The sequence below is a fragment of the Hakea prostrata genome, chromosome 6, assembly GCF_041222555.1.
Source record: "Hakea prostrata isolate BN-2017 chromosome 6, UWA_Hpros_2, whole genome shotgun sequence".
Classification (NCBI taxonomy): Eukaryota; Viridiplantae; Streptophyta; class Magnoliopsida; order Proteales; family Proteaceae; genus Hakea; species Hakea prostrata.
This window is the reverse complement of record NC_142605.1, coordinates 160,858-178,892: the sequence shown is the minus strand read 5'-3', so window position 1 is coordinate 178,892 and position 18,035 is coordinate 160,858. Positions and strand designations below refer to the sequence as shown.

At 38.7% G+C, this 18,035-nt stretch overlaps 1 protein-coding gene across 1 annotated transcript in view; it reads right to left on the bottom strand.

The window, feature by feature from the left end:
* Positions 1 to 270: 270 nt before the first annotated feature.
* Positions 271 to 18,035, bottom strand: part of LOC149012063 (SET domain-containing protein) — a 50,039-nt gene continuing 32,274 nt past the window's right edge. Inside the window, exon 5 of the mRNA XM_089159479.1 lies at positions 271 to 1,502. Within this exon, the coding sequence (XP_089015605.1) occupies positions 846 to 1,502 (657 nt within the window). The 3' untranslated portion in view covers positions 271 to 845. The remainder of the gene's footprint in view (positions 1,503 to 18,035) is intronic.

Below are 18,035 nucleotides of genomic sequence, written 5' to 3'. Positions count from 1 at the left end.
TGGCTATGAATGGTTAATGAGGTTTAAGGTAACTTCAACCTGTTTATTAGGGTTAACTCGTTCAACTTTAATGAGGGTGGAAATCTTAAATTAAAGGTCGAAATCTTAATTGTTGTGATACTCTTTAAAATTTAAACATACCATCTAAAAAAAAAAACATTAACCAAATATGTATCATACCTGATAAACAATTATCCTAAACCAAATCAATTGCTCATCAAACAGATACAAATATTTTTCGATAAGAAAAATTCCGGTTTCAGACATCCCTAAACGAATACAAATGCAAATTTGGAGGCAAAATTTGACTATTCGTTTACAGTTCTAACCACAGTTGAGTGGATATAAGGTCATGATTCAAGTCATAGGTCACTTAAAACGTTCTGTGTAGGACCTAGTGGGCCTCACAAACTCCTGCCGTTTTAATACAAAAAATAGAACAGTCAGTCAATCAAATCCAATAATCTGCTGGAGCTCATAGTTTGGGTCAGCTTGGATCCTCTGATGGGTTTCAATGGTGCAAGGGGGTGCTGAATACCCTCTAAGCCATTTCCACCACCTCTTTTTTCAATAACGAAGGTGTCAAAAACCGTCCAGTCGATATTCCCTGAAAAACCTTTAGATAAAGAACCAAACCCATCTGTCAAACAAAATTTGGTTAAAACACTTCACTTGAATAAAAAAATTGTCCACCTGGATTCTACTTTGATGGGTCAGTTTCAGGCAGGTAAACTGTTCAGTGTAGGAATCCCTCCCTGGTCTGGGAAGAGGGTGGAGAGCGATGAGGATAGAGCTCCAAGGACAGATCAGCTACGCTGTCGCATGCAAGTAAAATTGGGATCTGTTCAACTTTTCTTCATGCATATTCTCTTGTTTCTGTGGGAACCTGAAGAAGCATACATCCTAAACTTCTGAATAATCCTCCTTTCACTCACCCTCAATGTTAGCGAATGGTACAGCTTCCTTCCCAGCTCGGAACAACCCCTTTTCTGTAACTCCATGTCCTCTTCCATCGAAGACACACCATATAAACTCTCCCGAATGTCTGCAAGCGACAAAAGTGCTTCACGAACCATGTTTGTCAGAAAAAGGTCATTCCCCACTTCCAGAGTTTCTGGTGGAAATTTCAAATTCTGTGTCTCCGACAAAAGAACTGGAATGACTTCGCTAATGTTACCAAAGGATGCTACCATCACATTCAATCTGTGATATGCTTCATCATTAATGAAAATGATGTATAGGAGAATCACAAGTTCTAGGTGAGGTTTTCCATCTGATGAGATCTCAAAATATTCAGAATCTACACCAACACATCCTGAAAAACCCAACCTTCTCCACAGTGACAATCTTGCTCGAACACAACGGCTGGAGAATAATGATTTACTCCATTCAAGCACCATGTTTAGGTCAATATTCACAATGTCAAAGGGATTATCAGGCTCTGTAAATCCATATCTATGAAGCAAAGCAGCATTTCCAATGGAGCCGTAAGTGTTGAAGACCTGTAAGAGGAACAACTTAAAATACTATCTTGAAAGAGTGGTAAAATATTGGAAACTGGAGATCACTGTAATAGCAAAGTCTTCAACTTGTTTCTGCCATAAACCAAGCTGTCAGCTTGCTAGTGCTACGGGCCAAGGATCTTTAGAAAATAGTGAAACTGCTCTTTTGAAAATAATATAATTATATTATATAACTACATGTTACAACGTCATGGACCAACAATCTTTCTGTGTGCACGCGTGTGTGCAGTAGTCATTGTTTGGTTTGAAAGGATAAAATTTCCATTACTCAAGAAAACAAAAATATTTTTTTCATTTTGATGGCCAAAATTGAAAAACCAACTAGAAAAAACACGCTAGAGCATTGGCCTCTTTCAACAGACCATTACAGTAGGGAGTCATTATTTTTTTTTTCGCTAAAAGGGTCATTTTATAACAAAATTAATAAAAAGAAAAGAAATACAGCAATTAGTACCTACCTTGCTCTCCCGCAACAACAGTTGCCCCCAATACACCCTTCCTCACTGGTTCCTACTCATAATTGACAACAACTAACCCATCAAAAATGATATCTAGGACGTCTAGATGCATCCAAATCAAGATCTTTAAGGATAGAAGCTGACCAAGGAATGTTAATTTCAGAAGTTCCCGTCCTAGCTATTGAAGTCGCCAAAAAATCTGCCACAGTAGTTCCCATCCAGTTGACTTCCACTTTTGGTTCAGCAGACACAAAAAAGTGTCTGGTTGATGAGTCATTAACAAAAGTTTAAAAGCTCTCATCCCAAACGCATTACCAATGCCGCAAATATTCCAAAAGAAAAGCTTCATAGCAATAGTTACATAGCAGCACTATCCTCTCCCAATGAGGGGCTCTTATTCACTGCAGATACTTTCTCTAAAGATGCATTGACCTTCTTGAATTCCTCTGCCATAGAACCCTTTTTACTTGTTACTACTTTCTTCACTGCGTGAGCCTTCTTTGGACGACCAGGCTTCCGACAAGGAGAACCTTCAGCCCGCACTAATATAGACGAAGAAGAAGGTGGAAGAACTACTTTCAATTGCAAATTTCCATCATTGGCCAAACTCTCCAGCCTAGCCAAATTCTGATGGGCCCCACAACAGTCCAAATCATCCTCCCTAGTTCATTCATTGGCCAAACTTCTAATAATATTAGCAACTTCAGGTCCCACCAATGAACACCCCAAAGAAGGGTTTCCAATTTGCTTAGAACTCTTACCTGCAACAAGCACTTTTTGAAATTCAAATGGAGTGGCCGAACCACTTTCGAGCTTATCTTTAGGTCCCACTAGTGAACTCCCCAAAGGAAGTTTACCAATTGAATTAAAATACTTTGCCGCATCTAAGGAGTTTTGAAATTCAAAACTAGAGTCCACGGCCAAAGAAGTTGCTTCAAAATTATTCAAATTATGTTGGGCCCCGCATGACCCCACTTCAAGCTCCAAACTAGAGTTCACGTCCAATGCGGCTTCTTCCAATCTAATCGAATTTTGTTGTGTAAAAGAGTCTTCCATTGTAATTGAATTCTGTTGCGTAAAAGAGTCTTCCACTCTAACCGAATTTAGCAGGGCCCCACAAGGCCTCTCATGAAGCTTTTCAAACCGTTCAAAAGAGCCAATATCCTTAGTGGCCGAATTAGGTGGAAGTTGGTTAGTCGTGGGACCAGCAGAGGTAACCACGTTCTTCGAAAGATTACCAACCAACATCGAACTCTTGCCCTTATCTAAAATTTTTTGAAGTTGAAAAGGATCACTTTCTAGAGAGAGAGAGATCAAGAGAAGAGTTCTTGCTAGACGCGATCACCACATCAGAGGGAACCAACCTTGTTGAATTGAAATTTGAATTGAAATTTGAAATTGAATTTGCCGCACCCACATTGGATGAAATAGAGTCCTCCAAACCCGCCTCCTCCAAACCCACACGAATTTGATGTTGGAGTGAGCTGGAGTCTGCACTCTCACACCGTCAGTAGGAATCCCATCCACAATAGGATTATCTGTTGGGAGATTTTCTGCAGGAACGATAGAGGGCTGAACCCGCAAACCATCCACAGAATCATTTGAAGCAAACCTACAATGAAGACCCAAGTGGCCTTCTCGATTACACCGTGAGCACCGCTGAATACCATCCTCAAAAATTACCTTCTGAAGAAAACTAAAAACTCGAAGAGTTCCTGGTTCAAGGCACTCAATCTGAACCTCATTCACTCAAACAGCATTGACCTCCAATTCAACCAAAATTCGAGCATAATGACCAATAGAGCCATGACGAGTTTGTCTATCAAGAGAAACAGGTCTCCTGACAGATTTTGCTATAGAAAAAGCACTTTCTCATGCCAATACTCAAGAGATAAATCAAGGAAACAAACCCAGACCAACTTACCCGCTGGTTGAAGAGAGTGGATAATAAAATCCGGCCTCCATCGCTGAAAACGGATATATTGCTTTCCAACATTCCAAAAACCTCTACGCCACACCTTAGTCATATCTGCCTCACTATGAAACTGAAAGATGATAAACCCTTTCCCCAATGAATGTAAGATCACCCCTTAAGACAATTTCCAAAGCACCCTAGCTAGCTCTTGCAATTCATCCATGGTTGTTATGCGAAAATTAGCTCGCCCAATCAATGAAAAACGGAACTGATTTTGTTGCAGCTCGTATTCCTGTTACGGGATTACAATCCTGCGAAACTTACCCGCCTGTATAGGAGAAGGGAGGGAATCGATCTCAGGCAACAACGAACTCCCCACTATTGCCGCATAAGATTTGTCCCCATTGGTAGGCACCTCAGGAGGCTTCAAATGTAGGAAGACCAATTCCTTAGGCACCTCCAAATTTCCTAGAGCTTCCATCTCCTCCATCTCACATCTTACTCTAAGCTATCTCCAAGTTCCTATGGGACCTTATTCAAAATTCATATGCTATAAGTCTCGACTTTCAAATAATCTAGCCATCCAAAAGGAATGCAGAAAAACCTTGATATCTTCAGCTAAATTAGGTTAATACAAACCAATCACCAAAATTAGGTAATCAAATCAAATGGTTCAACCCAATTGACTGTTCGCATAGTACAATATCTCATTAACATCTTGGCGAAATCTCACTTTTATCTTTCCTGCGGCCAATCAAGTCAAGATGGCTTTTGATATATTGAACATACAAGAATCTCAACAACAATGTCTCTAAGATTGTGAATTTCAGCTTGTATTCCAAAATCAATTCATTTCAATTGAACGAAGCCCAACCATGGCTTGAGAACTTAGTTTCACACCCCAACTCAATCAACCCGTGTGTGTGTGTGTGTGGGGGGGAAGTGAAAAACATACAACAAAAAGCACAAGCATTATCCCAACTAAATGGGGTTGGCTGAGCCATGCACATCTTTTATCACCATTTTTCCTAAAGGCTATCCTAAGTATACTCCTAGCTCTTTCAGTTCCTCACAATCCGGATTATATAGTCTTTCATAAGGGGGCATTAAAGCCTCCATTGAATATGGCCATGCCACCTTAGACAACTTTCTCGTAGCTTATCATTTAATGGAGCTACATCCAACTATCTCTATTATGGTCATTCTTTACTTTGCTTTCCTAGTTTTGCCACTCATCCATCTCAACATCCTCATTTCTGCTATATTAAGTTAAATCTATATGATTTTTCTTAACAGTGCAACACTTTGCACCATACAGCATTGCTGGTCATTCAACAGTCCTACAAATTGTTGATACCAGTGCTTGTACTTTTATTCATCGAGAATGGGTGGCTGTCATGCCTTTCTTGGTTGGTAAAGACAAGCAGCGATTTCCAGCAAGTCTTTCTGAACTTTTAGAGCATTAAGCGGAACTACAAGAAAGCTTTCTTTATGGATAACCAATTCAGTTTCGAATATAGTTGGAAACCAACCTAAGAAATGGATACACAAAATGGAAAATTGGAACATGGGAATAGATCGGATACCAATACGGACTACCCATTTCAATTGTTGTGCTTCTTAAATTGCATACCCATACAAAGGTTCAAGTATCAAACCGTACCTACAAAGTCGACTATATCCCTCAAAACCAAAGATTTAAACAACAACAACAACAATAAGCCTTGTCCCAACTAAATGGGGTCGGCTACATGGATTCTTGCCCTCCAATCAGTTCTGTTTGAGGCCATGCTAAATACAAGACCTAAGCTATACATATCATTACTCACCACTTCTCCTAAGGTTATCTTAGGTCTACCCCTAGCTCTTCTAGTTCCTTCAATATTGATTATATCACTTCTCCATACAGGGGCATTTATAGGTCTCCGTTGAACGTGGTCGTGCCACCTTAAACAACTTTCTCGAACCTTATCACTTATGGGAGCAACTCCCAGACCAACTCTAATATGATCATTTCTTATCTTATCCATCCTAGTTTTGCCACTCATCCATCTTAGCATCCTCATTTCTGCTACACTAAGTTTATCTATATGATTATTTTTAACAACCCAACACTCTGCACCGTACATCATAGCTAGTTGAACAACGGTCCTATAAAATTTTCCTTTAAGCTTTAATGGAATGCGCCAATCACATAAGACCCCGGACGCACCTCTCCACTTCATCCACCCTATTTTAATTCTTTGGGAAACCTCATCCTCTAAATCACCTCTTTTACTTATGATTGAACCTAAGTACCTAAAACAATCACTCTGAGGAATCTCTTTATCGTCAAGTATCACCACCTCACCATCTGCCCAATCATGACTAAAGTTACAAACTAGATATTCTGTCTTCGATCTACTAAGTTTAAAGCCTTTTGATTCTAAAGCTACTGTTTGTGAAATTTGCTTAAATTTGCCTTCTTTATCTCTTTAATATTTCAGAGTTGGCCCATAATCACATCTCTAGCCCATCATGCTCCAGATCAGGCCCATTTTCGCATTTGAGAACTTGAATGGACCTCTTGACGTGTAAAATTACATGATTCATGCCCAAAATTCCAAATATTTGCTTAAATATTGAAAAGTCCTAAAATCTGCAAAAACAACATAAAACCCAAGGTAGCTCCACTCAAAGTGTGTAAAATGCATGCTTTATGCCCTAAGATTTCACACATTAGGGGCTTGAGGGAACTGGACATTTGGATTATGAGAAAATTGGGCACTTTGTTTTTAAGGGGCACCAAAGTGATTTTGTGTGGAGTAATTGCTTAATCCATTTTGGTTTTGCCCTTGAAACCATGAAAAGTTAGGATGATTCTTCCACCCAGGATTGTACGTGTTACTGTATGGGTTTGGAAACATCGCACTGACATTTTCATGTTGGCCTCCAGAATAGCTAGGACATTCCTCAATTACATGTGTAAGAGACTGACACCATGCACACATAGCAATAGATTTGTCAATAAAATGTGTTTGACTAGGTGGTGGTGGTGGTGGTGGTGCAGCTTTAACTACCAAAGTCTCTAACTTTTCAAAATACTATCTATTTGTGCATCCTTATGAACTTGGTTATCAATAAAATCCCCTACTAGTCCTTTCAAATTCTTGGGTTGACTCATATTCTTTAGTTCTATCTGCTAGGTCTAAAAGAAATTCCCAAGCTTCGGAATCATCAGTGAACGATGTAAATCCTGTGGGGCACATAGATTCTAAAAGTTGCTTTGTTTGATAATCGATACCCTCATAAATTATTTGGCATAAATGTCATAATTCTATACCATGGTGAGGGAATTCTTGGAGAAGATTTTGAAACCTCTCCATTACCTTAGCAAAGGACTCATTGGGTTTTTGACAAAATTGAAGAATATCACTTCTTATTTTATTCGTCTTAGAGAAAGGAAAGAATTTCTTCAAGAATAGGACAGTAAATTGTTCTCATGTGGTAATGTTATCCCTAGGTAAGCTGTAAAGCCACTTTTTGGCTTGGTCCTTTAATGCAAATGTAATTAACCGTAGTCTTACGGCATCATCAGTGAGTTGTTGTACATTCATAAGAACACAAACCTCCTCAAACTCCCTAAGGAACAAATATGCATCTTGATCAGATAACCCATGAAATTAGGGTAACATAGACAAATAATGAGATTTAAGTTCAAAATTATTACCCCTCACATCAAGTAAACGTATACAGGAGGGTTGTGCAGATCGAGTTGGATAAAATCTATCTCCAAGACTCTTAGGTGGAGGTAGTGGAGGTAGGTCTTCTATGGTCAAGGTAGACACTCAGACAATTCTATTTGTGGAATCACGAGTTCAGACACACATGCACTAACCACCTAATGCAATTAATGGCTCTTATAAAAGAATGATTTTTTTTTAATTTTTTTTTTTTATAATAAAGTACCTAAAGAAGAAAACAAAATAACAAAAACAAAAGGGAAAGTAGTGAATTTCCCACCGCAAAGATTGAAACAATGATTCCAAAGCTGTAAGGTTGCCGTTTAGCTAAGCGTTGTATAGGTTTGACAGCAAAGGAATTCGTATAGTCTTCGGAGCCACCTACAATCGAATCCTGGGGATTCTGCAGTAGAGTGGGGACTACTATACGTTTTTGTTTCTACTCTAGTTAAGAGTAATATCTTTGAATTTAAAAAATATATATATATTTTTAAAAAAACACTTCGATTTACCTAAGAATGAAAAAAATAAAATGGACTAATACCTCCCCGGCAATGGCGCCAAAAACTTTTTTGTGAAATTTAAAAGTAACCGCAAGCACACGGTATCATGTAGCTAACGGGTCAATCTCAAGGAGATATGCCACTTAGAATTCAACTTCTTAATAGTAATGCGAGAGTGAAATGATTCAATTTTTGTTAACTAATTAACTAAATTAAACGATCCTAATCCATACATCTAATGCAATCGAATTGAAATAAAAAATAAGTTAAACACAATCAATGCATAAATAAAAGACAGGAAAAAAATGCGAACAATAAAAATAAAAGGAAAAGGGAAGTGATCCGAGTGTCAACTCTGGATCGAGGGAAGGGGAGTATAATAATAATGACTTTGACCGTGGACCCTTTGCCGTAGCTTACAGTCCACCGATCAGGGGAACGGATATTAAAGGAAGAAAAAAACAATGCAGAAAGTAAATAACAAAGCAATAAAAGGAAAAGGAAGCCTTAACCAAAGAGAGGCACGACTGTAGACATCTTTGATCAAGGATCCAGGGGAAGGGAGAACAATAAATAAATGCTGAAAGTAAATTGCAGAAAGTAAATAACAAAAAGTAAATTGCAAAAAGCAAAATGGAAACCTTAACCAAAGAGAGGCACGACTGTAGGTATCTCTGATCAAGGATCCAGGGGAAGGGAGAACAATAAATAAATGCTGAAAGTAAATCCTAAATTAAGAATATGGAGGGGTAGATAAAAGCGGGAATGGAGGGAGGAGAGAAGATTAATAAAGAAGGTTACTTACTTACGAATTGAACAAATGATTCGAATCTCAACCAACCCTAACAACCAGATCTAGATCTAGAATGATCTAAATCTGCACTTGCTAGACCCAGAGAAAAACGAATCTAAAAACTTGAAACTTGAATTGCATTACATAAAAAAATTAAACCTAAACATTCAATCTAGAAATTAAAATCTCACAAATGCAAGCAAAGAAAACTAAAGAAAGCCTAAATAAACTAAAGAGAAAAGAAAATGTGCTTCTCCTAAGCTCTAGAACACGTTCTCCTTTGATGGAGTATCCTCTCCTTTTTATAGAGTTTACATGTGATATGAATCTTAACAGAATTTGAATCAAACTCAGGGTTTCTATCTAACTCAGCCAATTAGGGTTTTGACGTACTAATCGGACCAACTTAGAGAGATCAGATGCATAATTCCACCGTTGGATTTGAGATTTAAGAAGTCGTGAAGCTCTCCTCCAGAAATCAGCCAATCGGACACCGGATGAACGTCCAATGAAGGGCTTGATCGAAACTCGACAGAGACATTCAAAAACGGGATTTTTGCCTCTTCCTTCTCTAAATATAATTCTTTTTTCTCTTTTTTTCTTTAATCAAATCCCAAATAGGAAATAAGATATTGAAGTATGCAAGGACTCTTTTCTCCATTTGGACTCTCTCAATAATATCTCTCTAGATTTGACTGATAATTTATAATCTTAGTCGTAGATCAAATTTGCCTTCTTTATCTCTTCAATATTTCGGAGTTGGCCCATAATCACATCTCTAGCCCATCATGCTCCAAATCAGGCCCATTTTCGCATTTGAGAATTTGAATGGATCTCTTGACGTGTAAAATTACATGATTCATGCCCAAAACTCCAAATATTTGCTTAAATATTGAAAAATCTTAAAATCTGCAAAAACAACATAAAACCCAAGGTAGCTCCACTCTAAGTGTGTAAAATGCATGCTTTATGCCCTAAGATTTCACACTAAATGTGCTCATTAGCTACTCTCCATGATTCTAATTTGGTATTAATCCCCACTTGGGTTTCATCAATCAACACAATATCATCTGCAAAAAGCATACACCAAGGGACCTCATCTTGAATGTCTTTGGATAATTCATCCATTACCAGTGCAAATAGATATGGGCTTAAAGCTGACCCTTGATGTAGCCCAACTGTTATCGGGAATTCATTACTTTGTCCCCCCACTGTTCTAACACTAGTCACCGAACCATCATAAATATCCTTAACTATATCTATATATTTACTTGCAAAACTTCTTTTCTCTAGTACTTGCCAAATTAATGCTCTAGGACTCTATCATAAACTTCTTCTAGGTATAACTCAAGCATTTGTGTACAAACCAATGCAGATGAAGTAACAGGAATATCTCCGATAGTCAAGCCATTTCCATCATTCGGCGAGTGGGAATGAGAAGTATGAGATACATCTGGTGTTTCCTCCATTCAATCATCCAGATCTATGCGGTATATAAACAGCTTATGGTTTCTAGGGCCATCCATTACAAAAATACCTTCCTCTGAGTGGACATGTGGAAATATGTTATGAAGAACAAGAGAAATGTGGGGTTTCTGAACTTACTGAGAAGACCCAAGAATTCTGCTACTTCAATTCTGTTAATCCTTGGAAACAGCTTAGTGACAGATGATTAAGAATTAGAGTAGGTCCAATCCAAGTCGATAGGAAATGCTATGCTTTGTAAGAATAAAATAACAAAAAACTTCTATGAAATGGTTTCATGGGATTCAACCAATCATCAGACCTCGTTTGCCTGCGATTATTTGTAGTATGGATTGAGTCAATCATCCACTTAGGTTTCTTATTTCAGAAAAATGGTGAGATTATAAGTGAAAAAAAAGGCTCTGCAAGACCTATCCTAAAAGCAGAGTAGTAGGAGCAGTTAATATTCTTTTTCCACATCCATATGATCTACTGAAGTTCTCTTGGTAAAGGAGTGAAGGTCTAAGAGGAGGCTGAAGATGGGATCTTTCTCTCTTTCACCTGCTGGCTTTGCAGTGGCAAAGCTTAGCTCAAGGACTTTTCTGGAAAATCCTATCTCACAACTTCAACATAAATGAATGAATAAATGCTTACTCATTCAAAAGCGTGACATACAAGGAGCGACTCGAGGAATGAAAGGCCGGTCTTTCATCTTTTATGTTTTATTCAATGAGAGCGCCCAATGGTGATAAAGAAAGGGGAGAACGGAAAACCACAACACTTTGAGGTGTCTTGATGAGTTTGAAGCCCAAGAAGAGTTGCAAGAAATGCACGATAGAATCTGAATGTGAGGTAATAGCCAGAGCAGTATGCCTACTTCACTATTTCATGGTTAGCTGTTTAAAAAATTTCTACTACTACTACTTCTCATTTGAATTTATTTCCACAGTCGGTAATAGCAAGCAGGACTAAAGAAAGCAGTAGTCAGCAGCAGTCGGATGCGGAGAACTTTCAGGTGTTTGTAATTGTCAGAAGTGGTAAGCAAAATGCAGTACACGGTTTATCGGGGGAAGCAGCAACAGCAGGCTATGAAGTAGCAGCTCTGAATCTGAAGGTAGTCAGGAAAGGCCTAAAAGTAAGGTCTTTGTTTAAGTCAAGTGACAACACATGGAGAAAGAAAACCATTAGTGAAGTGTCAGGAGATGCGTACTGTCAGGGCCCTAGGATCATGTCACGTGGAGGAGAGAGAGAAGGGTTAGTGTTGGTTGGTATGAGGAAAGGTTAGGGAATATTTTATGCAAGTGTTTTGGCAACCTATGGCGGAGGGGCAACATTGGGGCTCGACTGGCACCATTAAAACCAGATTATCATGTCGATTTCTTTGTTTTGATAATAATTTTCATATTCAATTCGTAGGTTCTTATCAAATAGTATCAAAGCGCATTTCGGTCCGAGGGAAGAGAGATAGAGACCAAATTATCCATGTTTTCCGATGAAGGCAGTGCATAGAGATGGTTAACAAAGGTCTTGCTTTTCTGTTAGGCACATCAGATCTAGTAGAAGCAGCAACTGGGAGTGGCTCTCCAACATTTAGATGGAGAAGCCTTGGGGTGGGTATACCAGAAGAATTAGCCGGTGTTTGATCGTGCAAGCTTCAAGGAAACCCGACAAACTAATTTCGGTAATGGGCAGGCGACATATCTGAACATGGGTTTGGAAAACCATCATATAGAAATTATAGGCAGTAATAGAGCAATGGAAATGGAAGACCAGGCCAAGTCAATGGAAAGAGCGCCAAGAGACATTGTTGGAGGAGACAATTGAGTGCAACGTGGTCTCATGCAGCACCTAGAGAAAATGGAAAAAGGGAGGTTTGGTTGTTCGACCTATCCTCCCAAAGTCCCTTAGAGGGCTTCAATACACCCTTGAGAGTCAAAAGCCATATTAGCCATACTGTGCAGTTACTACTGGAGATAGGGCTTGGTGTTATCAAAAGTTGGGAATCAGTGAAGGAGAGTAAAAGACTATTCTTTAGCAAAGGAAGAGGCATAGTTGGCTGGGAAGGGTGATAGGTTGGGTGACGCGACACCAACAAAGCCCCTTGGGTGAGGGTGATAGCAAGGGACAAGAGTCAGTGTGCTCACAATTAAGGGGACTTTGCTACCCCAGACACCGCGGCGACAGTTAGAGTGAAAATGAGGGCTTTGGTCATAGGCCTCATTGAGGAAGAGACAGCTCGAGTAGGGCTTCTCGCTGGACTAGGGGTTGAGGAACCAGTTGGATTTGGGTTAATTTTGGCCTAAACTTAGACTAATTGATACAACTGGGCTAAGAAAAGGAATCACAAATCTATGCCTTAAGATGGCCAATCAACTCGAAGATCCAACAATTTGGATTCCGGGATGGAAAGACCAAATTCAAAGCATAGGCCAGTAAAAGGGTTTAATTTTGGGCCTACCCTAGAAGTAATGCTAGCACCGCCCAAACACCCTATGGCCCACTTGTAAAGTAACATCACTAGGGGTATTTAGGGAGGCCATTAGTTCTCCTTCAACCTCTAATCCATCGATTGCAGGAGCATAAGATGTAGCCCCAAAAAATGGGACTCCATCGATTCCTTATTGATGCCGACGACCACCACAGAGGCACGACTCGCTGCAATGTTGAATGAAGGGGATTTCGACCGCTAACATGATAAAGATGTGAGCTTTGGTGGGGGTAATGGACAGGCTTAGATGATCAGTTTGGCAAAAACATGGCTTTTGACACTCCCATAGGTTCTGCTCACCAAGTTGCTCTCAAAATCTATCGTGGTGCCGGATTCCATGCGGAAATAGCTTACCTCTACAATTGATTTCAAGTGGGAATAACTGCTAAGATTTCCTTTTTCCTTAAATCTTTTTCGTGGTCACCTTTTGGATCTATGGTGGTTGCTACTCCAGATTAAGCTGCTCTCTTTGGGATCCTAAGGTAGAAGTGCAATCATATTTTGTTAGTTTGGTCCTAGAGATTGTCAAATTCCACATCAAAATCATGGGCATGTTATCTCAACAAATAATTCTCTCATCTTCTTTTATCCCATTAGCAGTTGGGAGGTTTGCTGCTTAGTTGAAATGCCTGGACAAGATGTCCCTTCCATTATTTGAAGATTGTGGTGGAACCCCAAGTCCCTTCTAAGCAAGAGATCCTTAGCAAGTCTGGTATATTACCAAACAAAATTGGACACCAGTTGCATATTTGGAAATGGGCCTGCTATTGGACCTCAAAGAACAATATTGAGTTGGCATATTGTGGCAAGCATGTGAACCCAAGCTTCTAGCCTTCCTTCACCTTCAGGACAAGGTGAATTTTGAGGGGGCGATAGTGCTAGGACGATAGGATCATGCCAGATGGAGGAGAGAGAGAGGGTTAGTGTTGGTTGGTGGGTTATAAATAAGGGAGAAGGTGTGCTGAAAGGTTAAGGAATATTTCATGCGAGTATATGGGCAGCCTATGGCGGAGAGGCAGCATTGTATGCTATGGGGGTAACTAGCACCATCAAAACCAGATTGCTAGAATATCATTTTCTATTTTACCTTAAGTTTCTATTTTGGTTACTTTCTATTTTTTGTTCTATTTTTCTTATTGCTTGATTGACAAGAATCTCCCTAGGATAGTGTAATTTTCCTTTTTGCTATAACTCAATTTAGGAAACTTTCCTAAACTAAGACTTGATTTTACATTATAGATAAGGTACTAGGGGAGAGCCAAAACATACACTTAAGCTCTCTCCCTCTTCTCTTCTTCTCAATCTTCTTATATAATTTCTTCTTCTTTCTAAATTTCCTTTCAGTCCCTATGCTGGTTACAGGTGCTGAAATTCTAACATAGTATCAAAGCAGGATTAATCAGCCTGGGGACTGCTTTTTCTTTCTTGACTACCTTAGTTCTTTTTTATCTTCCTTTTTTTTCTTATTTGGTGAGCAGCCACCTATTGCTGCCTCAAGTATGCTTTACATCCTTCTTCAAATAAAAAAGACTCCAAAGGAGCTATGGAATTACCTATTACTACCACTGCAAAGCCTATCTACTGAATACGATTGATCTAGAAAAGGAAAAAAAAAAGACGACAATATGTTTTTCTCCTTCACTCACAACTGCGAAGGATTCTCCGCTGATGTTTCTTCAAATAAAGTGGTTTATTTTTAGTTTTACAATTACTGCAACCTGCCTGTGTTTTTTCTTGGCTCCCTAGGTTACAATATTCATTGGATTACTTGCTTAAAGATCTGTTTGCAAGCCTGATTTATTGTCATTATTACTGTTGTCCTATTACTACCTATGCTGCCCTAGATGGATAGTACCCAGAGGTTTGAATTGGGTCTTGTTTGCTGCTGCCTGTTGTTACCTAATTACCGAAATCAGTTGTATGGTTTTATCTTCTGATAAATAGAAAAAATATTATTTGGACTGCTGTTTGATCCACTACAATCACTACTTATATTGCTACTGCCCCACTCTTTCATTAAGTGTTTATGGATAGAAAAAATAAAATAAAATAAATCTGTTGATACCATATTGCGTCCCTATTGCTGCCATTGTTTGTTTTGGGAGCCCCTTTGGGATTTTTTTTTTATTTTTTTTTTTTTTATTTTTATAACAAGGTATTGCTGTCCTACTTATCTGAATCGATTGCATCCCCATTTTATCCTTGCTTCTCTGTCTACTATATTCGACTTTAATGGTTTTATTCTTCTAGTAGATGCAATATTATATTAATAATCCTTAGTTGTGCAATAATTTTTCTACGTTAATTTGCTAATTTTTGGATCTTGGAACATAATATTGGCTATTGCTCTTCCTCTGATATTGGTTGGAGCTTCACTTATTGCTAAGTGGTCTTAGCTTCCCTTACTGCTACGTGGTCTACTACTTTTGCTATTGCCCCGTTTGAGTTGATGTTGGTGGTTTAGAATTTTCTGAATGTAATGATTGGAAGTTCTTGTACTTGGATTTGTCAAGCAACATGATTCCTTCACGTACCCAAGTGGTTCCTCAGTTTATACTTTGAGATATTGGTAATTTGTTGTTACTATTTGTCCACATGTAATGTTACACGTGAGGGGGAGACTGGAGACTCTTTTTATATCTACACAGGATCTGTTGAATAATATTATTGGTGAAGAACTTTATCCTCCTAAGATGGTATTCTATCTTTATCTACCTACTTTGTCTGTACTAACTCATACTCCTTACCTACCTACTGGGTCTGTAATAACCTATACTACCTTATTCGACCTACTTGGTTGTAGCAACCCATACTACCTTACCTACTTGGTCCGCAATAATCCATATTACCGTTTACCTACCTATTTGGTCCACAGTAACCAATACTGCCTTTTACGTACCCCTACCTTTGCCTATTACTTTCCCTTCCTGCGAGAGGTTATGTGTGGACATTGATGCTACAATTTTTTATCTATTGGTGCGGAGATTCCTCCCTATTACTACCCACTATATGGATAGTGTGTTTGATGCTGTTATACTAATGGATATTGTTCATCTTCAATATCGCCAATTGTTTCCATAATTAGATGGTTCGTTCGGCTTGAAGAATTTAAATTCTTTTATGTTGCTGTAGATTATCTCCTAAGCGAAGTACTATCGGCGTCTATTATTGCTACATATGCTCAAGTGTAATAAAGTTTCTTGATATGTTCTTGTAATTCCAAGCTAGAGCCTTTAATATGACTCTAGCTTGAGGGGGAGTAATAGAATATCACTTTTTATTTTACCATAGGTTTCTATTTTGGTTACTTTCTATTTTTCATTCTATTTTCTTGTTGCTTGGTTGACAAGTGATCTCCCTCGTATAGTGTCCTTTTAGTAGATTCGGGAGATTTTATGCAATACGCAATTTTCATTTTTGCTATAACTCAATTTAGGAAATTTTTCTAAACTAAGACTTTGATTGTACATTATAAATAAAGTACCAGGGGAGAGCCAAAACATACACACAAACTCTCTCCCTCTTCTCTTCTTCTCCTTCTTACTCTTCAGTCTTCTTCTATTCTTCTTCTTATTTCTGAATTTCCTTTAGTCCTAGGCTGATTTGAGGTGCTGAAATTCTAACACAGATTATCTTGTTAATTTCTTTGTTTTGATACTAATTTTCATATTCGATTTGTGGGTTCTTATCACATACAGTTTTGGAACTGAAAGAAAACCCACTTCTTTCCTTGTTATGGGAAGTACTACAATAATGTCAAGCTCCTTGTTGCAAGCTGAGCATAACAGATGATAGAGGAAATCAGAACTTAAGCTATTATAGCAAGTGGTACCTTGATGACCCACATCCACATCCCTACCTTTGTTGTGCAATGACATAAGGCGTGACCAAGTAGTCCCTGCAACTGATATCCCCAAATATCCAACATGTTTCAGGTCACAAAACTCCATTAAAAACAGATGTGACCAATTCCACCACTTATGACTTACCTTTAATAAAATCATAGGTCTTCCAAAGGAGACCTAAAGTCCAAAACTCTTGTGAATTCACGTCTCTGGCCTTCCAATGTAGAACGGGAGGTAGGAACGGTTCTTTAAGGATCACATCATCATTCCATGGTTGTATGATACCAGTAGAGATATTTTCACCCAGATTGGACACAGTTTCTTACCATGATCTTCTGACAGACTCAATATCCCCACTAAAGGTAAACTCATTAGGTATGACCTGGAGTTCCTTAGGCTTAATATGTTCCCTTATATGGGCGCTTGTTTAGAGCCCTCACAAGAAGGGACACGTAGGGTAACTCATACTCGTCCAAAACTCTAAAGGATAGTTGCTACCTTTTTCCGGCTTCTCAACCATCTTTCTAACCCATCCGATGTTTGAAATGGATACTATAATGAAGCTAACACTCGATGACCACCCACATGTAGTCTAACCAAAACGGAGAATCTTTTCACACCATACTTTTGACTAGAGGAGAGTTGTTCATTCAAGTGACATTTCATCATGGCAGCATTTCATAGAGACGGGCTTAGTATAGCTATGATTTTAACATGTTTGACATTCTACTGAAGAAAAAAAGAACTTGTCTATCACAGAATCGCTTTGCAAATTTAAAAGCACCCATGTGAATAATAATATACTTTCAGAGAAAACTGTCACCCAACTTGTTAGAATCTCGCGATAGGCCAAGGAAACTTCCCTATCCCCAATTACAACATCGTCACCAAGAATAGCATAATTGCAAACTTGGATGCCAGGTTGAAACAGCTGCTAGTGACACAACAAAGTAATGGGACAAAGTGAAAAAAGGCCAAGAAGAATACAACCTTAAAGGTTGCCCTGTCACAAAACACAAGTCCCAATTACAGTAACCCATGCGGGACCACCAAGAGGAAGGCCGAGGAGATGAATATACCGGTATAAAAAGAGCTATAACCATTTTTATTAAATCTTCTCGGAGTTCCAATAAGAAGTACCCTATTTGATAAAGCAATCAATGGAAATGAACGAAGGACTTCTCTGATAGAGAGACAAATGCAAAAACCCCAAAGTTCAAAGGTACCTGTTGTGAAATACAATGTTGGCAGAATGGCTTATTGATCAATGTGATCTCAAGCCTTCTATTTATAATTAAGTGGAAAGTACACTATTACATAAATA